We start from the raw sequence: 24591 nt of genomic DNA on the forward strand, positions 1-24591 counted from the left end.
CTCTACTAAAAATACAAAAATTAGCTGGGCGTGGTCACACGCACCTATAATTCCAGCTATTTGGGAGGCTGAGGTGGGAGAATTGCTTGGACCTGGGAAGTGAGATCATGCCACTGCACTTCAGCCTGGGCAAGGGAGTGAGACGCTGTCTCAAAAAAGAAAAGAAAAAAAGAAACATGGGTTAGGAACAAGTCCATAGTCTGCTTTTAGGTTCTGTTCTTGGCAAAATTCACCGGAAATTCAGTCAACTCCTATTTACTGAGCTCTTGCTAACAACAGGTATCTTAAGACAAACCAAAAAAAAAAAAAAACGAAAACAAAAAAAACAGGTAAAAAACGAAGCTTGGGCAACATGGTGAAATCTTATCTCTACAAAAAAAAGCTACTCAAGTGGCTGAGGCGGGAGGATCCCTTGAGTCCAGGAGGTTAAGGCTGCAGTGACCAAAGATCACACCACTATACTCCAGCCTAGGTGATAGAGTGAAACCTTGTCTTACACACAAAAAAAGAGGAAGGAAGGAAGGAAGTGGGAGGGGGAAGGGAGAGGGAGAGGGGGAGGGGGAGGGGGGAGGGGGGAGGGGAAGGAGGAGGGGGAAAGGCTGGGGAAAGGGGAGGGGAAGGTGGGGGGAAGGGTACGGGAGGGTGGGCGAAAGGGTAGGGGAGGGTGGAAGGGAGGGGAAAGGAAGAGTGGAGAAGGAGGGGAGAGAGGAGGAGTGAGATGGGAGGGAGGGAAAGGAAAGAGAGAGAGAGAGAGAAAGAAAGAGAGAGAGAGAATGAAAAATGAAAAACAAGTTGGGCAGCATTGACAGGATTTGCTAATAGCCTGTTTCGTGTCACCTCAGGGAAATTCCACTGTCCAGAAACATACCCCTCTCCCTCCTAAAGCCCAAACCAGGGGAAATTGATGCCTGGGTGAAATTCTCCCAAATGATCTCAAGGGCAGAAATTCCCAACTTTGATCTCTCCCTAGAAAATGTAGCTTGCTGAGTGGAGAGAGCCCCGGGATGAGAACTGGGAGGAGTGGCTTTGGGGTTTGGGCCACTGGACATCTTATCTCCTCCCTACTGGATTACCTTCTTAAGGTAAGAATTCTGTCTCTCCACTTTCCAGCCCAGAGGAGGTCACAGCATCAACCACAAATTTGTTACAATTGCACATTCTCAGGTTTTTTAATTCTCAGTTTTGAATCAAAAGCTCTGGGAGTAGGGCCCAGAAGAGTGTGTTTTCAGTAGCCCTTAAGGGAATTCTGATGCCAGCCAAAGTTCAAGAGCACTGGAATAAGGGTTTGTTGAATGAATAACTGATGGAATGATGAACTAAAGTACACGTGCCATAACAATGCATGGAGATAATACTAGCAATGATCAGGTCCTTATAGCCTCAACTACTGCCCCTATAAAATAGGATCTTCCGTTCTCATCACATGCAGGCTTAGGTTATGAAAAATTAGAGACATGTGGGAAAGGTTGCCGGCCAGAGCTCAGTCTACGTGTGCTTGTATGTCTGTGTAAACCACGTGTGTATGTGTGTAAGTACGTGTGTGAGAATTAAGAATTTTCCTCAGCACACAGGAAAATTCAGTTTAGTAGAGGTAAAGGGTGAGTAGAAATGGCATTTTTTCCCTGAGGCCTTTCCTGTAGGCAACTATAGTTAAGGAGTTGCCCTGTCTAATGAAAACTCTGCCAAAGGATTTCCTGGCTGAGGATTTTTCTTTCCAAAGGAAGGTGGGAAGGAAATCAGCCCAAAGCCCAAGACTTTCACACTTCAGGCAAAGTTGAAAGGTAGTTAGAGGCAACAGGGTTGAAAGCAACAAAAAGTGCCATTTTGATGAGAACTTCAGGTGTTTGTTCCAACATCAACCTCCCTGCCATACACGCCAGGCAGAGGCCATGACCTCAATAAAGAGGGATATTGGAGGACTTCCTGAGAGCGGCGTTTTGCTTTTGTGCCTCCCATGCCTCCAGAACGTAGAAAACACGTGCCAGCTCGTATAACAGGGCACCTTTTCTCTCCGTCTAGACGCTGCTCTCTGCCGGGCCTCCTCCTTTCCCAAATGCCCATAGCTGGAGAGACACTTAGCCGTTCATGCAGCTCTTTCTCTGATGTTCTTTAAGCCCTTGGGGTGAGGCACCTGCTTTCCCAGACTACCTCCTTGCCCTCTGGGTCTCCCTGTCCCTGCCACTCCACCCCCTGGCCCTGGCTTTGGTGACCCAATTCCAGTGGCTCCTGTGTCGACTCTGCCAAAAGCCCAGGAGGCTCTGTCAATCTGAGATGGGGCCATGAGCAACTTCGTTCCTTTTCGCAACTGATGCCGCCTGGCCAGGCCCCAGAGAAACAAACTGCAGCTCTGTGGCTTTTTGGCAGCCCAGCTTCGACTTTTGTTTTAACAAAGGGTGGGAAGGAGAATTTGAACCCTGTGGTTATCTGCATTTTAAAACATTTAAACAGAGTCTGTCTACCTGCTTGGCACTGTGTGTCCTCTAGTAAGTTTCTCAGCCCCACCCCTTCTAAAATAGCAACAATGACTGTGCCCTCCTTCTTTGCTGCTTATATATCTGCAGGTCTGGTGGGGACATCTTGAGCCCTGTGCTCTCCTGCACTGGACTGCTCCTGGAATTCCTCAGAAAGGCAGATGAGCCCGTCCTCAGTTCGCAAAAGGGAAGGGCGAGGGTGAGGGAGAGGTCTTGTTTGGAGGAACCACTCCTGTTGGCTACAAATACAACTGCATTTCAGAGACCTTCCAGCCAAGAGTCTAATTTCCTCTCTGGCCCAAACAATAGTCCTTCTGGCTGCCTTCTTGCCATATCACTGACACGGGGGTTGGCAGGGGGATGAGGAAGGGGAAAGGGGCAGATAGAACGGTGGGGGCAAGGGCATAGTTTGACAAACCCAAAGTCTGTTTCCAAATGGAGGCAGTGATGAGGGCTTAGAATCATCTGGGGAAACCATTCTGCAGTCTCCTTTCTCAAGAGACAATTGTAAGAACTACTGCGATGTCGGTCACCTGGGGCCTCCCTGTCCTAAGGACCACCCCCGCCCAACACCCTCTCATTCTTTGTCCAGCATCCTACACTGTCTCATCTGAGTTCCAGGAAGGTCAGAGTACAAAGAGTGTCAGTTTAAACAACCCTGGACCACTCCCTGAAGACCCTAACAACATCACCACTGTCGTGCAACTTGAAGAAGCAAGTGGTTCTGGCCTCAGTCAAACCAGTGGCAAGATAAGGACGGTTTCCACATGGCAATTTTTTTTTTTAGATGGAGTCTCGCTCTGTTGCCCAGGCTGGAGTGCAGTGGTGCAACCTTGGCTCACCACAACTTCTGCCTCCTGGGTTCAAGTGATTCTCCTGCCTCAGCCTCCTGAGTAGCTGGGACTACAGGCGCCCGCCACCATGCCCAGCTAATTTTTGTATTTTTAGTAGAGAGGGGGTTTCACCATGTTGGCCAGGCTGGTATTGAACTCTTGGGCTCAAAGTTGCCTTGGCCTCCCCGGGTGCTGGGATTATAAGCGTGAGCCACTGTGCCCGGCCTCCACGTGGCATTCAGCCGACAGTGAAAGGTTAGGTACACTGGAGAATCCTCCAGGAGCTTCCATGTGAGAACTGGGTAAGAAATAAAAGGAGCTGAGCCTCAAGACTCCCTCTCTCCAGAAGGTCCTGTATAGGCAGGGACCTAGGGAAAGACTGTTTCTTTCCAAAGGACCCTCAGAAACAGAGGGACTCCATGAGGTTCCATGGGAAATTCTGGAAGCCCCTTGGTCCTTACAAAAAAATGGCACAGTGACCATATAGAGTGGCCTGGCATTCACAGTAGCTTGGCTTGCAACCTCTCTCTGCAAAAACAGCAAGCAGCCAGGTGCAGTGGCTCACGCCTCTAATCCCAGCACTTTGGGAGGCCGAGGCAGGCGGATCGCGAGGTCAACAGATTGAGACCATCCTGGCCAACATGGTGAAACTCCATCTCTACTAAGAATACAAAAATTAGCTGGGCATGGTGGCACACACCTGTAATACCAGCTACTCAGGAGGCTGAGGCAGGAGAATCACTTGAACTCAGGAGGCAGAGGTTGCAGTGAGCTGAGATCACGCCACTGCACTGCAGCCTGGTGACAATGAGACTCCGTCAAAAAAAAAAAAAAAAGGCAAACCAGGGCTTCTGGGCTGGCCCAAGGATGGACCTAAGCTGTTGTCGGCTCAGCACACAATGGAGGGGGCATCCAGGAAAACCCCAGGCAAGAGCTTCTGCAGCAGACCTTGCTGAAACCATATTCTCTAGTCTTCAGCTAACAAAGTCCAAAGAGCACCAGAACTCTCTTCCTCTACAAAGGAAGCACGTCTGGAACCCATAAACAGATTCCACTCACCAACACTGTCCCCACGAGAATCCGAAAAGGGCTACAGAGGCCGTAATTGGGATGCTGGGATACTGAGAGACACCCGAGCAAGGACTTACACCAGAGTTCATAGTAGTAGTTGCAGCACTGAGACTGTCCACAGCAGTGTCCTGTGTCACAGATGTAGCTTTGATTGTTGGTACCCACACAGGCTTCCTTATCCTAAAAAATTTAAAAAGCATGTTAGCATATTAAATGACAGCTTTTCAACACTTTCCTTCTCATCACTGTCCTCCTGGTTGTCTATTCACCTGCCCACAAAACAGTCTGTATCAATGTTTATTCCATTACGAAAAACAACTTTGGCCAGGCGCGGTGGCTCACACCTGTAATGCCAGCACTTTGGGAGGCCAAGGCAGGCAGCTCGCAAGGTCAGGAGTTCGAGACCAGCCTGACCAACATGATGAAGTCCCGTTTCTACTAAAAATACAAAAATTAGCCAGACATGGTGACGCATGCCTGTAATCCCAGCTACTCAGGAGGCTGAGTCAGGAGAATCGCTTGAACTGGGGAGGCAAAGATTGCAGTGAGCCGAGATTGTGCCACTGCACTCCAGCCTGGGCGACAGAGCGAGACTCCGTCTCAAAACACAACAACAAAAGAGTTTTGGAAAAAAATATGCTTTATTAAAGAGGAGAGGAGATTCAGGACACAAAAGCAATTGGCAGAGTAAGTTTTCCTCGGACAGGACAGGAAAGGGCTGCCTCACTTTCTTTATGTTCAAGTAGAAACATTTCATGTTCTGGTGCTAACCTCAGCCAGTAGGAGGGTGATGATTCTCTGGTAATTAGCAGTATGTTTTAAATAAAACTGGCTTTTCTGTGAAACTTCCTGGAATAATTAATGCGGTATGTATTCTAGGATTAGCATCTGCTTAGTTATCCCATTCTCCTTTTTAAAACACTTGCTCTCCAAGGTTAATTCACAGTGTGATCCTAAAGAGGGCAACAACAACAAAAATCCACAACTGAAATTCTTCACTTTTCAATAAAGGGCCAAACTGCTTAGACAACACAGTCCAATTTCAATCTGCTAGATCATTTTTGCTTATTGAATAAGAATCCTGACTGGATCCAGGATTCATACTGTCCCTTGTTAGGGACACTCACATAAAGGGCACTGCTGAGTGGCCATCTAGCAGTCTGCCAAATTCTGTCCACAGCACTGGTGGATGAGGATTGAAACATTTAAAAAAATGTTTCACATGTAAGATATAAAATATCTCCCAGACCAGCGTTAACCTTAGCCCAAAATGTACTTGGGACCACTATGCGGATGATGAAACCTGTAAGGCATCTGCTATACGTGGCCTTCAACATTTCTTCATCCTAAACAGTAACACAGTCACTTACTGGACGCGGTCTTTGTGCCAAGCATTGTGTTGGGTTCAAGGGATACAAAGATGAATAAGACATTGTCCTTATCTCCAAGAAGCTCAGAGTTAAGAAGGAAAAAAGCCCTGCTCAGCAAAGAAACTAAAGCCACAGTATTTGCGGCGACTCAGGCTGGCCCTGCCCACAGTGCACATCCGGAGGACAGCTGCCAGTGGAAACTGGAGTCACATGGTCGGCTCCTCCTCTCTGGGCCATGCTTTACTACACTGTCTACTTGGCCAAGGGTATACACCAAGCACTCCAGGGACTGTCTACAGGGCTAGAGGCTGGGCAGAAACAGGACTGGCACCTGAAGCCACAGAGAGACAAGAGAAAGCACAGGGCTGAAAACCCAGTCCCCCGGCTTAGTGCACATTTCCACCATAAATCTTTAGGTGTTTCTTGGTCTCAAAAGCTTTACATTCTGATATAAGAGTTTAGAAAGAAGGAAACGTGGCATTTACAAACCCTGAGAATGAGGCCCTCATAACACTGCACGCAGAGTTCTTTCCATGTGCTCCTTCTCCCCTCCACAACCACCCTCCCACACCCAGCATAAGCAAAATGAGACACTGGCTATCAAGCTGGATTTCTCATACCATCTCCTTAATCCTGTACTAAAAGTGAAAAACAGAATGATTTCTACTGGCCGTGTATGCCACTCACACCATCGTAGTTGAAAAACCATTAAGTTGAACCATCACAAGTTGTGGACCATCTAAGTATCTTGTCCCATATACTCCTTCCTCCCTCCGTTTTCACCATCCCACCAGCCCACCACAAGCAAAATGATACACTGGCTATCTAGTCAACTTCTCCTCTGAAGCCTGGTACATGTGGAAAAAACAGATCTATGCTTGCTACTTTGGCCAGAACACACACTCTTTGACTTCAGAGCAAAACACGCCTTTCATAAAAACATCAGAAAGTTTCTCCCAAGTTTACCAGGCCCTGTGAATGCCATTCTTTTGGCACTGGCTTGAAAGAGCACAGTTCAAAGTGTCCACATAGTTTCTAAAAGAGGCAGTGGTGCCTACACTTGGCACAAGAAAGAATCCAATGACACTTCTGTCTCAGGAAAATTCACCAGAGGCGACCCAGGCTCGGAACACAGGGCTGCCAACTGGTCCTAAGTGAGACATACAGTGGAATGCATTTGAAATGTAAACAAGTGGCATCCTCATGACCTACTGGTGTCAGTCAGCTTTTCTCTCAGATCTTCTGTGCACCGAGGCAGGGGGCCTGGAATAAACAAGACCCCACTCTGCTTCACTGTTCTGCCTCTGCTTTCCCAGGGAGAGCAGCAGAGTGGAAGCATCATTGAATCCAGTGTTCCTCAAAAACTTTTTAACCCAGTACAGAAGTGCCTTGGCTTACGATGGGGTTATGTCCTGGTAAACCCATCAAAAATTGAAATATCGTCAGTCAAAAATGCATTTATCACACTTAACCTACTGAACAGCATAGCTTAGCCTAGCTTACCTTAAACATGCTGAGAACTTACATCAGCCTACGGTTTGGTAAAATCCTCTAACACAAATTATTTTACAATAAAGTATTGAGTATCTCATGTCATCTACTTAATACTGTATTAAAAGTGAAAAACAAATGATTTCTACTGGCTGCGTATGTCATTTATACCATCATAAAGTTGAAAAATCATTAAGTTGAAACATCACAAGTTGTGGACATCTATATATCTAGTCCCCTGTGGTCCTTCTCCCTCCTCCAAATACAGAGTCCCTGAGCTGCCTGGAATGGTCTTGGTTATGGGAACTGTCATTTTCTGCTGCAGGGGGACAAAAGAAGGTGGATCTCTAGCAAGGAAGAAGTGAAGGAGGATTCGGGAGATAGTGAGGTATGAGTGCCAAAGTGAGTTCCTTCAGAGAGACCTGCTGGTGTCAGTCAATAGTGGTGTGGAAAACCCAGGAGCCTTGGGTTTGGCCCCAGCTCTCCCCGCCCCCCTACTTTTTTTTTTTTTTTTTTTTTTTTTCACTCAGAGTCTAACTGTCGCCCAGGCTGGAGTAGAGTGGCGTGATCACGGCTCCCTGCAGCCTCGACCTCCAGGCTCAACTGATCTGATCCTCCTGCCTCAGCCTCCTGAGTAGCTGGGACTACATGTGCACGCCACCACATCCGTCTAATTTTTGTAGACCCCAGCTCTATCACTACACAGAAATGAACTTTGGGCAAGTTACTCAATGGCCCTAGGTCTGGTTAAGACCACCGCTAATGTCTCCTTAAATTTTTTTTTGGGGGTGGGGAAGGATGGAGTCTCTGTCGCCCAGGCTGGTGTGCAGTGGCATGATTTTGACACACTGCAACCTCCGCCTCCTGGGTTCAAGTGATTCTCCTGCCTCAGCCTCCCAAGTTGCTGGGATTATAGGCGTGAGCCACCACGCCTTAAAGACAACTTAAGGCCAGGCGTGGTGGCTCACGCCTGTAATCCCAGCACTTTGGGAGGCCGAGATGGGCGGATCACGAGGTCAGGAGATCGAGACCATCCTGGCTAACACGGTGAAACCCTGTCTCTACTAAAAAAATACAAAAAAACTAGCCAGGCGAGGTGGCGGGCGCCTGTAGTCCCAGCTACTTGGGAGGCTGAGGCAGGAGAATGGCGTAAACCCGGGAGGTGGAGCTTGCAGTGAGCTGAGATCCGGCCACTGCACTCTAGCCTGGGCGACAGAGCGAGACTCCGTCTCAAAAAAAAAAAAAAAAAGACAACTTAAAGTTGTCTCCTTCAACTTTAAGGTTTTATTATCCTCCACATCCCCTGTCCACTCTGACCTAGCAGCCTCAAGCCAATGCAAGATATCATGAAATCTATGTCTCCTCTCATGCAAACCCACAGCAAAGAACAGTGGTGTGGAAATGCTGCCTGTGCTCTTCCACCCCTCCTTATATGAGGAGCCTAATCATTGCACACCTAGGACTCAAACACCTCCAGGTGGCTCAAGATCTACACAAAGCCTAAGTAGTTAAGAATTCGCTGGTGCCAGGTGTGGTGGGTCATGCCTATAATTTCAGCACTTTGGGAGGCCAAGGTGGGCAGATTATTGGAGCCTAGGAGTTTGAGACTAGCCTGGACAACATGGCAAAACCCCGTCTCAACCAAAAATAACAAAATTAGCTGGGTGTGATGTTGCACACCTGTAGTCCCAGCTACTTGGGAGGTTGAGGTGGGAGGACTGCTTGAGTCCAGAAGGTTGAGGCTGCAGTGAGCCATGATTACACCACTGCACATTAGCCTGGGTGACAGAGTCAGACCCTGTCTCAAAAAAAAAAAAAAAAAAAAAGTTAGCTGGATCTGGATTCAAAGCCCAGCTCTTACAGTAGGGCTATTAACCGTGTGACCTTGGGCTACCTAACTTCTCTGAGCTCCTACTATCAACATTATTCTGTGAGCCACTATTGCTGGGCATGAAAGACCATCCAAACAGTACTTTGCCTTCACTCAGAATTGTTTCAGAACAGCCAAGTTCTCTGTGGCAATGTGGGCTGCTCCAGACACATGAAGAAGAAAAGAAAAAGGAACTGGAAAGAATGCAACGGAAAGGTCAAATATAAAAAATTCTCAGCACGCTTTATGATTATCCTATGCTTTTACAATTTATGTATTTATTGGAGACAAGGTCTTGCTCTGTTGTCCAGGCTAGAGTGCAGTGGCACGACTGTAGCTCACTGTGGCCTCAAACTCCTGGGCTCACGTGATCCTCCTGCCTCAGCCTCCCGAGTAGCTAGGACTACAGGCATGTGCCACCACATCTGGCTTTTTTATTTTTACTTTTTTGGTAGAGGCAGGGCCTCGCTATGTTGCTCAGGCTGATCTCGAACTCCTGGTCTTAAGCAATCATCCCACCTTGGCCTCCCAAAGTGCGGCGATTACAGGCATGAGCCACCACACCTAGCTTATGCTTTTCTTCCAAGCATCTTCAAAGCACATTACACATTATTATATTGTTTAGGTCATCCTCACAAAACTTGCAGTCTAATGAAAGATGGTAAAATAATTACGCAGATAAAATTGTGACTACAATAAATGTTAGGAAGGAAAAGTACAGATTAGGTGACAGTGCGTAAAAGATAAGACCTAGGAACTCGTCAAGGAAGTCCAGAACAGCTTCTGGGAGGAAGGTGAGCTTGAACTGAGATTGACAGTATGGTTAGAAAGTAGTAACTAGTGGGCGCAGTGGCTCACATCTGTAATTCCAGAAATTTGGGAAGCCAAGGCGGGCGAATCACCTGAGGTCGGGAGTTTGAGACCAGCCTGACCAACATGGAGAAACCCCGTCTCTACTAAAGATACAAAAATTAGCCGGGTGTGGTGCCACATGCCTGTAATCCCAGCTACTTGGGAGCCTGAGGCAGGAGAATCACTTGAACCTGGGAGGCGGAGGTTGCGGTGAGCTGCGATAGTGCCATTGCACTGCAGTCTGGGCAACGAGAGTGAAAGTCCATTTCAAAAAAAAAAAAGAGAGAAGAAAAAAAAAGAAAGAAACTAGGAAGAGGACAGAGAAGAACATCACAGGCAAAGAAAATGCTACAAGCAAAGGCCTTTAGCTAGAAGGAGATGGTAGAAGAAGTAGATAGGGAAGTTAGGTAGGTGTGGACCACTCTATACAGGGAGGTGACAAGATCATACTTGCATTTTAAAGATGTCATCTTCCTGGCAATGTTTTCATTTGCACAAAACTCCCCGGCTAAAACAAAACTCCAGAAAGCTAGAAATGTACAACTTGTCAAAAAGGAACTTTGGTGCATAATGAATGCTCTTACGCTGAGGCCTTTCACCTCGGGAGTGACCCTGGTAGTGACTACTAGGAGCCCCATCTGTTACAGGTATGTGCCTTCAGCCCCAGTGCCACAGTGACCAGCTCTGAGAGAGAAGGCACACATGGTTACCAAACAGAAAACAAAGTCACAAAGAAGAGACAAGCAAGACCAACATCAAACTGGAAAAAACATTTTTACGATGGAAAGGATAAACAGTATGCCTTTTGCACATATGCAAAAAATTATGTCCTCTCTTTGGTGGCAGTATAAACTGTGGGACTAACAACATTTTCCTCAACAGTTTCCACATCTTACAGTTGCTATTCTTAGCTGAGCCACTGTAAAGGTCAATTTAATCAGCGTAAAAACTTTCTAAGTGCCAGCATAAAAAGACACACTGGGCAGTAATGTTTCCCCAGGCATGGTTTTAATCTGCCACTTTATGGGTCTGGAAAACTCTGCTAGCAACTGGCTTAATGGCAACAGCGTCATGTCCTTAGGAAAACATTTTAAAGTTTAAGAGTGAAAAATAAGAAAATTGAAGTCCTTCCTGGGACGCTAAAGCACAGGACACCAAATATCTTGGCTGCTGGATATGAATTAATTTGGAGCATCACCTCTGGCTTTCCCTGCAGGAAGAACTAAATCTTTTTTTGTTTGTTTGTTTAAATAGAGACGGTCTCCTTACGTTGCCCAGGCTGGTCTTGAACTCCTGGGCTCAAGGGATCCTCCCACCTCAGCCTCCCAAAGTGCTGGGATTACAGGTGTGAGCCACCATGCCTGGCCAAGAACTAATTCCTAATGGAAATGTTCAGTTCTCCAAATCATTCAACACATACGTATTGACCCCCTTCCCCCAACCATGTGCCAGGCACTATGCGGGATGCTACAGCTATAGCAATGAACAAGATATTCGGGGGGTGGGAGAGGACAGCTTCTGCTTCTGGCAATATAGCTGGGTAGGTAACTAAAAATTCTTCTGCTATAAAACCCTGGCTATACAACAATCCCTTCTAATTATAAAGCTGAACTCGCAAGAAAGCAAGGAGGATCACCCGGGACCAAAAATGATAGCGGGAACTAGAGACCACAGTAGTAAATGAGATCAGGCCTTTCCAGTTGACCTAGAAAGTGGGGTAGTTTGTTGATCTTGGGCCCACCTAAAACAGGCAATTGGAACTGAGAACCAATACAAAGCTGGGGCCCTCAGAGGGGGAGAACAGATTAGAAAAAACATTAGCCCACTGGCACATAGTGACAATAAAAAGCCCTAAAGTGGGAGGAAAACAGCATCTCCTCTAATAATGTGTGATCACAGATTATTTCAGATTTGAATTGTACTACTACATGGTCTGAAGATCCCCAAGCCAAAAATTTAACACAAAAAGTCGTTCCAGGCTGGCAATAACCCTGCAACATCTGGCGGAAATACAGAACTCTGAAGAGATCTACCCTTAGCCACGGCACAAAGGATTCCTACAAATAAAGTTCTGTTGGCCGGGCGCGGTGGCTCATGCCTGTAATCCCAGCACTTTGGGTGGTTGAGGCGGGCAGATCATAAGGTCAGGAGTTCGAGACCAGCCTGGCCAACATAATGAAACCCTGTCTCTAATAAAAATACAAAAAAATTAGCCAGGCATGGTGGCGGGCGCCTGTAATCCCAGCTACTCCGGAGGCTGAGGCAGGAGAATTGCTTGAACCCGGGAGGCAGAGGTTGCAGTGAGCCGAGATTGTGCCATTGCACTCCAGCCTGGGTGACAATGAGAGACTGTCTCAAAAAAAAATTAATAAAAATAAAATAAATTGGCCGGGCGCGGTGGCTCAAGCCTGTAATCCCAGCACTTTGGGAGGCCGAGACGGGCGGATCACGAGGTCAGGAGATCGAGACCATCCTGGCGAACACGGTGAAACCCCGTCTCTACTAAAAAATACAAAAAACTAGCCGGGCGAGGTGGCAGCGCCTGTGGTCCCAGCTACTCGGGAGGCTGAGGCAGGAGAATGGCGGGAACCCGGGAGGCGGAGCTTGCAGTGAGCTGAGATCCGGCCACGGCACTCCAGCCTGGGCGACAGAGCAAGACTCATCTCAAAAAAAAACATATATATACACACACACATATATATATACACACAAAACTAATCCATTACAAACAAGACAAATTCAACAAATAGCAGGATAAGACCCCCTGAAAAAAAACTCCCTAAGATACAAGCATATTTCAAATGATTAAAGCCAAAAAGAAACAATTAAAAACACAAGAAAAGAACATTACCAAACAAGAGATAGTAACAGGCAGATAAAACTTGTAGAAAAATAGTTATTGAAATAAAAAACTCAACAGATGGGTCACAAAGAGAGGAGACCAAGTTAAAGAGGAAATTGATAAACTAGAGAATAGATCTGAGAAAATTAACCATCAAAGTGCTTCTACAAGAGAAAACATGGAAATGAAAAATGAGAAAGAAGCTTGGGAAGAAAAGAATGGAGGTGAGGAAATATTTAAAGGGATAACCAAAAATTTTCTATATAAGACTGATTAAAGATACAAAATTTCGGCCAGGCGCAGTGGCTCATGCCTGTAATTCCAGCACTTTGGGAGGCCGAGGCAGGCAGATCACGAGGTCAGGAGATCGAGACCATCCTGGCTAACACAGTGAAACTCCGTCTCTACTAAAAATACAATTAGCTGGGTGTAGTGGCACGCGCCTATAGTCCCAGCTACTTGGGAGGCTGAGGCAGGAAAATCGCTTGAACCTGGAAGGCGGAGGTTGCAGTGAGCCGAGATCATGCCACTGCACTCCAGCCTGGGCAACAGAGCGAGACCCTGTTTCAGAAAAAAAAAAAAAAAGATACAAAATTTCCAGATAAGAAGCCCACACCTAGGTACATTGTATGAAACTGCAGAATAACAAAGGCAAAAAGATTTTTAAATATGTTCCAGTTGGGAAGACTGACAATTAACAAGCAAAATTAGAATTTCACTAGCAGTAATAAGCTCCATGAGGATAATAAAACAGGATAATGAGACAAAGAGTTTTAGATAGGGTGGTCAGGAAAGGCCACTCTGAGTAGGTGACATCTGAGTCGAGCCCTGACTGCTGAAAAACAGCCAGCTTAACCAGACCTGTGAGAACAGTGTAAGGAGCCAGCTTAACCAGACCTGTGAGAACAGTGTAAGGAGCCAGCTTAACCAGACCTGTGAGAACAGTGTTCCAGGAAGAGGAAATATCAAATCCATGCAAAAACACCAGAGCAGAAACGAACTTGGTGTGCTCAAGGAAGAGAAAGAAGACTCGTGTAGCTGACTACAGTGATCTCAGGGAAAGCAGTGTGAAAGAAGAGCTAAGAATTCAGCTGAGGTCAGACCTCATAGGCTTTGTATAACAATTAAAATAATCTCCAGGCTGGGCGCAGTGGCTCATGCCGGTAATCCCAGCACTTTGGGAGGCCGAGGCAGGCGGATCACCTGAGGTTAGGAGTTTCAGACCAGCCTGGCCAACATGGCAAAAACCATCTCTATTAAAAATATTTAAAAATTAGCCAGGCGTGGTGGTGTGCACCTGTAGTCCCAGCTACTCAGGAGGCTGAGGCACAAGAATCACTTGAACCCAGGCGGCGGAGGCTGCGGTAAAACGAGATTGTGCCACTGCACTCCAGCCTGAGCAAGAGAGCCAGACTCTGTCTCAGTAAAAAATAAATAATAAAATAAAATAATCTCCAAAGTACCACAGTTTGTAAATTCGCTGTTGGTTTTGGCTAGTCCCTCCCTTAGGCTATGGTGGAGACTTGAATAAATATAAAAATATTTTTGGCCAGCCGCGTTGGCTCACGCCTGTAATCCCAGCACTTTGGGAGGCTGAGACGGGCGGATCACGAGGTCAGGAGATCGAGACCATCCTGGCCAACACGGTGAAACCCCGTCTCTACTAAAAATACAAAAAAAATTAGCCGGGCGTAGTGGCAGGCACCTGTAGTCCCAGCTACTCAGGAGGCTGAGGCAGAAGAATGGCGTGAACCCGGGAGGTAGAGCTTGCAGTGAGCCGAGATCGCGCCACTGCACTCCAGCCTGGGCGATAGAGCGAGACTCCGTCTCAAGGAAAAAAAAAGAAAAAGAAAAAGAAAAAGAAAGTTAAGATCACATTCTCCCTAATAGTATTGGTTTTTTGTTTTTGTTTTTTGTTTTTTTTTTCTGAGACAGGGTCTCGCTCTGTCGCCCAGGCTGGAGTGCAGTGGCAAGATCTCGGCTCACTGCAACCTCCACCTCCCAGGTTCCAGTGATTCTCCTGCCTCAGCCTTCTGAGTAGCTGGTACGTCAGGCGTGCACCACCACACCCGGTTAATTTTTTGTATTATTAATAGAGACAGGGTTTCACCATATTGGCCAGGCTGGTCTCGAACTCCTGACCTCAGGTGATCCACCCACCTTGGCCTCCCAAAGTGCTGGGATTACAGGCGTGAGCCACCGCACCTGGCCACTATTGGTTTTCTCCGACTGTTTAAAGAGTTGAGGGAAATAAATATAATTGTTCAAGGGCACACGTTTTCAAATTGGGTGGAAGGAGAATACCGAAGGGCTGAGGATGAAGAAAGTAAGCTCATGAAGGGGGATGATGCAGCAGGAGTCCTGGCCTATTGCTTCCTATGTGTTAGTGTGTTAGCCTAGTCTCCCTTTTTTTTTCTCCTCTCTTGAGACAGGGTCTCACTCTGTCACCAAGGCTACAGTGCAGTGGCACGATCATAGCTCACTGCAGCCTCAACTTCCCAGGCTCAAGTAATCCTCCCACCTCAGCCTCCCAAGTAGCTAGGACCACAGGCACATGCCACCACACCCAGCTAATTTTTTTATTGTTTGTAGAGACAGGATCTCACTATGTTGCTCAGGCTGGTCTCAAACTCTGGGCTCAAGCGATTCTCCTGCCTCAGCCTCCAATAGTGCTGGGATTTCAGGCGGGAGCCACTGTGCCCAGCCTAATCTCCCTTTCTTTGATGGTAGGGTTGTCATGTACTACTTTCGTATCCTTTCTAGTATATACCATACCTGATAATTATTCCATAAGCTTTGGCTAAAAGAGCTCAATTCCATCCTTCCCCATAAAGGACAAGCTATTACTAAGAAGTTAACCAAGACTTTGTCTTACATGCAATGGGACACTAGGAATGGATTTTTATGCTGTTTGGCTGAATTCAGTAGTTTTCCAAAAGAACAAATAGCCTGGGCTACATGGGCAGGTTCCCCTAACCAACCCAGTAAATCTTGTCTGATAAGGTTCAGCCTCATCTCTCAGATCTGATAGTGTGGTTTACTCCTTAAGGGCTCTGGACTCCAGCTCCCTGGGCTCAAGAGGACCCAGTCCCCCATCCTTTAGCTATAGAGTACCCTAAAGAGTAAAGCCAAAGACTGGAGCTCGTGACCAATGTGAGAAAAGCCTGGAATCAAAAGAGGTGGCTGCAGCTTCAAGATGAGCCCACAGTGTCACGGTCCCCAAAGGGGAGTCCCAGGGATAGTAGTGGGGACAACAGGGGTCCATTGACTTCAACCCACAGGGCATCCTGTAACAATTTGGTCTGGGGCCTCCCAAAGACTAACTGTAGCCAAGAATCTGAGGAAGGGCAACACAGTGAATCAGGACAATAAGGGCATCTTACAAATAAGTGAATTTGCCCCCAAATAACAATGAACATGCTTAGACAACAAATGCAACAAAATAGGGATGTGTTTCCCAAAAGTGTGGTCCATGGGCCCCAAATCATCTGAAGTAGTTGTCAAGAATGTAGATAGACTGAGACCCTCTGGGGGCAGGGACTGAAAATCCACCTTTTAAAACACACTCCCCTGGTTATGTTTATGTATTTTCAAGCTTGAGAACCACTGCCCTGGATCTGAAAAGAACATACAATAAACAGTTCCTGCTCTCTAAACATGAAATAGACTCATATTCTTTTTCTAGAATCCCAAACGTGTCCCAACACAGTTACCCACAAGAGTACCTACATAGAATCAAGGCACATTATTTATACTGTCTATGCCTCATTCCACTAAAACATATAATAGATCATACATACATATTTTAAAAAGAACTGACATGTTAGCTACGCTCCCATCCACACCAGTACTTACTGCCAAAGCTACACTGCAACTACATCCTCATTAAACAGCCCCCAAACAGAGCAGCTAGCAAAAAAAATTAAAATCCATTTCCTGTGTTGCATTAGGAACCTGAATAACAAATTCAGAAAAAGCTACTTGACCCTGGTAGGAAAATCCCAGAGCAAAAATCGGAAGTTGCAACATATCCCACGGTTTTATTAAGGTCTACTTGTCAATGTCCCGGGGCATGCAGGCCTGTGGTGTCTGGCAGGCTACAGAAGAACAGGACCCTGGTTCATGGACCACTCTTTCACCCCTGGACACTCGGAAGGAAAAGCAGTCCCCAGGAATCCCTCATCCCTGGCCTCTTCTGCTAGAGTACGTCCATTGAGAAGCATGGCTTCTTTAGCAAGGGCTGGTGCAGACAGCTGAGGGCTGAAACAGCAGGTAGCATGCAGCGGCGCAGGTGAGTAGCAGGTGGCACTCAGGCAGAGCAGGGGGGCAGTTTAGCCTACTGTCATCCACTCACAGTTGGTGCGATGAAGTAGGTCCTTTTCTTCCCACAGTTGTATCACTGCCTCTTCCCTCTTAAAAGTGGAGATTGCACTAGTGGCCCTGAAGCCCCAGTGGGCCCACTAATGAGTTTTATGCCTACATGGCACCGTTGTTTTTCAACTTTTAAAAAGTGGGCTGGGTCAGCTGGGCGTGGTGGCTCACGCCTATAATCCCAGCACTTTGGGAGGCTAAGCCAGGTGGATCACCTGAAATCGGGAGCTCGAGACCAGCATGACCAACATGGAGAAACCGTGTCTTTACCAAAAATACAAAATTAGCCAGGTGTGGTGGCGAATGCCTGTAGTCCCAGCTACTCGGGAGGCTGAGGCAGGAGAATCGCTTAAACCCTGGAGGCGGAGGTTGCAGTGAGCCGAGATCACGCCATTGCACTCCAGCAGGGGTGGGCAACAAGATCGAAACTCTGTCTCAAAAAAAAAAAAAAAAAAAAAAAAAGTGGGCTGGGGCCTGGTACAGTGGCTCACGCCCGTAATCCCAGCACTTTGGGAGGCCGTGGCAGGCAGATTACCTGAGGTCAGGAGTTCAAGATCAGCCTGGCCACCATGGTGAAACCCCATCTCTACAAAAATACAAAAATTAGCCGGGCATGATGGCAGGTGCCTGTAATACCAGCTACTTGGGAGGCTGAGGCGGAAGAATCACTTGAACCTGGAGGCGGAGGTTGCAGTGACCTGAGATCGTGCCATTGCACTCCAGCCTAGGCAACAGAGTGAGACTCTGTCCCCAACAACAACAACAAAAAAGTGGGCTGGGTGCAGTGGGTCAGGCCTATAATCCCAGCACTTTTGGAGGCTGAAGTGGGAGGACTGCTTAAGCCCAGGAGTTTGAGACCAGCCTGGGCAACAAAGCATGACCTCGTCTCTATTAAAAATGAAAAATACTAGCCAGGTATGATGGCAGGCACCTGTAGTCTTAGCTACTTGGGAGGTTGAAGCAGGAGGATCACTTGAGCCCAGGAATTCAAGGTTGCAGTGAGCTGTTAACTGCACTCCAGCCTGGGCAACAGAGTGAGACCATGTCTCAGAAAAAAAAACAAAAAGTGGAACTGACGGTCAACATTTTAAAATGAGAGAAATTCATACAAAAATCCGGATTTCCAGTTTCTTTAGAAAAATCAAGAACCACATTCACAAAGGGCCGTAAGAGGCTGGGCAGAGATGTATGTGGGCTCCAGCTTCTCCAGTCTACGCAGTCCCATCCCCTGCCCCATCCCTACTGCCCAATAATCCCATTTGCTTGACTCAGTCACGCCACTGGCTGGCCCCTGCGGGCACCTGACTGTCACTTCCTGCTCTAAAGTTTAGTAGTAACCTTGAAGTTAAGGCAGGCTAAAGACACCTAAATACAAGCAGCAGACATCTGAATTCTCTACACTATGGCTCAAGCAGCATCTTAATTAAATACATGTCAAATAGGAACCTGGATAAAGAAGAGGGGCCCTTCTCCACTGCATGATGGGAACACCTGTGGATAATCTAGAAAAATCTCCTACCACAACAGCATGGGGAAGACAACCAGTTCTGCCCAGTGACTGTGTATATCAACCACTGACCTAGGTGTTTTTACCTACATTACCTTTTTATAGGAAACAGGTTCAGAGTGATCATACAGCTGGGAAAAATGTCCAGGACCTAAAACCCAAAATTTAGTGGAAGGAATTTAATGCTTAGGGTTACCCTAAACTTTCATGCTAGATGCTGACAGGCACAAAAATGACAGATAAGATATGAAATTTGCCTTGGAGGGTACTTTGTAATAACTAAGCTGTTAGGTTTAAAAAACCTAACAAACCTAACAAACTTTTTTAAGTTTATTTCAATTCTTGTTGCTACAAAGCTTCCTGACATATTCAAGTTCATCTTGTTCCTTCATAAGTACAATCTAATCAATAGAATGTGTTCTTTATTTAATGATCTGTAATGTGGCAAAGCCTCGGGGTAATCATTTCAAGCAGGGAAGATGCACAAACATGTAAATACGTGTATATAATTAAAATACACAGGCCGGGCGCGGTGGCTCAAGCCTGTAATCCCAGCACTTTGGGAGGCTGAGATGGGTGGATCACGCGGTCAGGAGATCGAGACCATCCTGGCTAACACGGTGAAACCCCGTCTCTACTAAAAAATACAAAAAACTAGCCAGGCGAGGTGGTGGGCGCCTGTAGTCGCAGCTACTCGGGAGGCTGAGGCAGCAGAATGGTGTGAACCCGGGAGGTGGAGCTTGCAGTGAGCTGAGATCTGGCCACTGCACTCCAGCCTGGGCGACAGAGCGAGACTCCGTCTCAAAAAAAAAAAAAAAAAATTAATATACATTTACATAGAGCTCTCGAACTTTTTTTTTTTTTTGAGACAGTCTCACTCTGACTCCCACTGTAGGCTGGAGTACAGTGGTGTGGTCTCAGCTCACTGCAACCTCCACCTCCTGGGTTCAAGCAATTATCATGCCTCAGCCTCCTGAGTAGCTGAGACTACAGGCGCATGCCACCATGCCCAGCTAATTTTTGTGTTTTTGGTAGAGGCAGGGTTTCGCCATGTTGGCCAGGCTGATCTCAAACTCCTGACCACAGGTGATCTACCCACCTTGGCCCCCCAAAGTGCTGGGATTACACGTGTGAGCCACCGCACCCTGCCCTCTTGAGCTCTTCAAATATCTTTTAAAAGTCAGCCTCTCATTTGAGCCTGCCAGCCAGTTGCCTGCAAGACACTCTGCAGTGAGACCCTTTTTAATGTGACCCTTTGTCCAAGGTAGAAGTAAACAGTTCCCCTGAACAACTTAGAGAACTGCAAGGGGGCCAGGTGTGGTGGCTCATGGCTGTAATCTCAGCACTTTCGGAGGCTGAGGCAGGTGGATCACAAGGTCAGGAGTTCGAAACCAGCCTGACCAACATTGTGAAACCCTGTCTCTACTGAAAATATAAAAATTAGCCAGGTGGTGGCGGGCACCTGTAATCCCAGCTACTCAGGAGGCTGAGGCAGAAGAATTGCTTGAACCCGGGAGGTGGAGGTTATAGTGAGCTGAGATCGTGCCACTGCACTACAGCTTGGGCGACAGAGCAACACTCTGTCTCAAACAAACAAACAAACAAAAGAAATGCATGGGGCTAGGTGCAGTGGCTCATGCCTGTAATCCCAGCACTTTGGGAGGTAGAGGTAGGAGGACTGCTTGAGCCCAGGAGTTGCCAGACCAGCCTAGGCAACATGGCAAGATTGTCTCTTCAAAATATAAGAAATTAGCTGAGTGTGGTGCCATGCACTTAAGGTCCCAGCTACTGGGGAGGCTGAGGTGGGATGATCACTTGAGCCTGGGAAGTGGAGGCTGCGGTAAGTTATGATCATGCCACTGTGCTCCAGCCTGGGTGACACAGTGAGACTCTGTCTCAAAAGAAAAAAAAAAAAAAGAACTGCAAGGGTCTCTGAAGAGGTGCTACTGCCCCCCTATCTTATAAAGAAATGAATGACACTTAGACCTAAGATTGAATATGACAGAATCGGGACTGTCAAAACCCTGATCTTCTGATTTTGATTCCTTATCCTTTCTGTAACTGGGCTCCAGCTCAACAGTCTTTACTGTATCTTGAAAATAGCTCTTAGTCAAATAGAACATCCACTTCCTCGCCTCGAAAGAAGAAAGAAGTATAGTTTTCAAAAGGATCTGAAATATTGAAGGTACAAGTTAATTTGTTGCTGATGTGCTTAAGAAGAGATTTGCCAGTTTCATTTGAGAAAGGCATATGCCACATCTCATTCCTCATTATAAGCATAATTCTAAATTTAACACCCTTTTTTTTTCCCTCAGCAGTTCCACCTCACTGCAGCAGACCCTGCTGGGAGCAAAGATCGTAATGGGACTTGCCTTGTGTGGTTGTCTGTCTTGGGACCAGCACCAGAGATGTATTGCCAGCAAAAAGTTCAGCACTGCTCAAGGGAACTGTTTACTTCTAACTCTGACAAGGAGTCACATTTACAAGGGTCTCACTGCAAACAGGCACAGGATAAAAGGATCTTCAGAATCCAGAGGCTGTGTCTCCAAAAGACAGAAAAACTTTAAAGAAACAAGAACTTTTAGAACTCTAAGAGCTTGGACTTGAAGATTAAAATAGACTTCGGTGATTTAGAAAACGGGGACCGGGTGGACGTCAGTATGTTACTAATGATAGATTACAATAAACATTCCGCCTCAGCCTCCCAAGTAGCTGGGACCTTAGGTGCACAGCACCATATCCAGCTAATTTCTTTTTTTTTTTTTTTTTTTTTTTTTTTTTGAGACGGAGTCTTGCTCTGTCACCCAGGCTGGAGTGCAGTGGCCGGATCTCAGCTCACTGCAAGCTCCGCCTCCCGGGTTTACGCCATTCTCCTGCCTCAGCCTCCTGAGTAGCTGGGACTACAGGCGCCCGCCACCTCGCCCGGCTAAGTTTTTGTATTTTTAGTAGAGACGGGGTTTCACTGTGTTAGCCAGGATGGTCTCGATCTCCTGACCTCGTGATCCGCCCGTCTCGGCCTCCCAAAGTGCTGGGATTACAGGCTTGAGCCACCGCGCCCGGCCCCAGCTAATTTCTTATACCCACAGCAACAGGTACCTGGCTTCAAATATGGGCTACTACTAAAATAACTATGCCTAATTGTTCCTTAAGTTGTATGTATAAAGTCATTTGGGTACTACTGAGATCCTGTCCTCCTCGGGGGTGGTAATCCAGGTTATTTGAGTAAGAGATGAAACGTCAGTTCCATCCGACTTTTCACATGGGCTTGGTCATATCCATATTTCAGATGGGCTTGGTCATATCTACTGGCCCACAAAAAATGACTCTGTACCTGTCATTGATAAGACAGAGTACCTGGTGATTAGTGGGACAACCAATGTCAAAATTCTAAATTTCTGGGCAGATAATGAACACACATTGCTTAGAAAGCAGCAGGAAAGGTCTACCCATTTCCCCTTTATTAAAACAATATGGTACTTCTTCCCTCAGCCCTGTGACTCCTGTTTCCCAAGCAAAATGGACTACTATGAGTCTGATTTCTACCCCAAGGTTTCTCCACCTTAGCTCTACCGACATTTGGAATCAGGTAATTATTTGTTGTACAAGACTGAACTGTACATTGTAGGATGTTTAGCAACATCCCTCGCCTCTGTTAACTAGGTATGCCAGTAGCAACTTCCCACTCCTCTCACTGTGACAGCTAACAATGTCCGAACACTGCCAAATGTCCTCTACGGGGGAAGGGCAAAACTGTCCCTAGTTTAGAACCCCTGTTTTAGCCAAACTGCCCACAATATTTTGTGCAGAACTGTGTTTTAGCTAGTCTTGTTCCCTGACTGCTTCACAGACTCCCTGCCACCACCCCACTCTAAATTCCCCGTGGGGCCGGGCGCGGTGGCTCAAGCCTGTAATCCCAGCACTTTGGGAGGCCGAGACGGGCGGATCACGAGGTCAGGAGATCGAGACCATCCTGGCTAACACAGTGAAACCCCGTCTCTACTAAAAAATACAAAAAAAAAAAACTAGCCGGGCGAGGTGGCGGGCGCCTGTGGTCCCAGCTACTCGGGAGGCTGAGGCAGGAGAATGGCGCAACCCGGGAGGCGGAGCTTGCAGTGAGCTGAGATCCGGCCACTGCACTCCAGCCTGGGCGACAGAGCGAGACTCCGTCTCAAAAAAAAATAAAATAAAATAAATAAATAAATAAATAAATAAATAAATTCCCCGTGAGCAGGGCTGATGTCAGTCTCACAAGCATACCTATCCTGGCCAAAAACCCTTCACAAAGTCCTGAACCTGGTGACCGCTGAGTCAAGTAACCATAGGAGCTAGTCGTCCCTCGTGCCTCTTAGCTACACGATACAAGCAGCAGCATGAAGGGGTCCTCCAAAGCCTAAGGCAAGGCTGTGGGTGTGTGATTTTCACATGACCAGTGCAAGACTGAACCGTGGCTCTCTGGCCGTGGCGCTCTCATCCTGGTTTACAGTAACCCAGCACAAGCTGAGCCTGGCTCATGAATCTGGAACCTTACAGAGAGACGCAGGAATGACTAGGTTCTATTTGTGCTGGCGGTCCGCCCCAGCCTGTCCTAACCTCCCTACGGCACTCCAGAACCACACCCAGAGAGGTGGGAAATCACAGGTATTCACACCACTGCCTGCCTGGTGGGTAACAAGGGATTTCAAACCCTCGATGGAAACCACAAGATCAATTGGACGGTATTTGAAACCACATCGAGACCATGCGTCACAGTTGGGAGATCCTTAAGTCTTGTGTGTTAAGCAAGAAAACCAAGCAATAATAAATAATACTCTGGCCTCCTTGATGCAATGCCCGAGGAAACCAAAGTCTTATGTGCAATACAGTCCCGGCAAACCCTGAGCCACTTTCAGGAAAAGAAGTCAGTGTGTCACACTCCAGCCATACCCAAAGCCAAGTCTCCTTCTCTGCACTGCCCCTCCCCTCGCAGGATTTTATCACCATTTCCAGCAACCAGCAATAGAAGCCTCTTGTGAGGTCTGGGGTTCAAGTTCAGATGAGCCCTGCCCAGAGAAACAATGGTTACAGGGGGGCACAGATATGGCTCAGGCCCCTGTATCTGTGCCCCTCTGTTACCATTCTCAGGGCTCTTTCAACCCACTGTTGCTGCAAATTAGCAAGAAATAAGAGTCAAGAAACCCTAGGAAAGAAGAGGTAAGAAACTAGTATCTTACTGGTGCTAAGGAATTAGGGCAGAAGAAGGAATTTCAAAGCATTTTTTTAAATAGCCCTAACGTATTCTGTTTTCCTGGACTAAAATTTACCTCTTCAAGGAAAAGGGGTGGGAGGGGGCGGGTCAAACTCATGGGCTGTCACTGGAGGAAGTGACTGTTTTCTTTGGCTCCATCCTGGATAATGTTTCAAAATCAGCAGCCACAGCCTCTTTTCCACTAAGTTACTGTCCAGTACACTGCTTTCTCTTTGCTCTGATAACAGAGATGTAATGAAAAACAAGCCACATTCCTTAAAAAAAATAAAAAGCAGCTTCTTTCAACAGAAATGGTTGAGGGTTCAAAAATTAACCTGAGGCCAGGCACAGTTGCTCACATCTGTAATCCCAGCACTTTGGGAGGCCAAGGCAGGTGCATCACCTGAAGTCAGGAGTTCGAGACCAACCTGGCCAACATGGTAAAACTCCATCTTTCCCAAAAATGCAAAAATTAGCCGAGTGTGGTGGCAGGTGCTACCAGCTACTTGGGAGGCTGAGGCACGAGAATTCCTTGAACTCGGGAGGTGGAGGTTGCAGTGGGCCAAGATCGCACCACTGCACTCCTGTCTGGGCGACAGAGTGAGAGCCAGACTCCATCCCTCCCCCTACCCACACAAAAAAAATTAACCTGAAAGGGCTTGCGGAAGCACCACCTTTCTCACCTTTGG

General features: G+C 47.0%; 1 protein-coding gene across 3 annotated transcripts in view; it reads right to left on the reverse strand.

Moving 5' to 3' along the window:
• The window catches only part of WBP1L (WW domain binding protein 1 like), a 78143-nt gene that overhangs the window by 14430 nt on the left and 39122 nt on the right, over positions 1-24591 (reverse strand). For 2 of the 3 annotated variants that reach the window (XM_021943628.2, XM_021943629.2), the window contains exon 2: positions 4453-4555. In XM_021943628.2, the coding sequence (XP_021799320.1) occupies positions 4453-4555 (103 nt within the window). Of the gene's footprint in view, positions 1-4363; positions 4382-4452; positions 4556-24591 lie in introns of those variants that run through there. The other variant, XM_031652108.1, reaches the window with a different exon arrangement.

This window comes from Papio anubis, chromosome 11 (assembly GCF_008728515.1).
Source record: "Papio anubis isolate 15944 chromosome 11, Panubis1.0, whole genome shotgun sequence".
Taxonomy (NCBI): domain Eukaryota; kingdom Metazoa; phylum Chordata; class Mammalia; order Primates; family Cercopithecidae; genus Papio; species Papio anubis.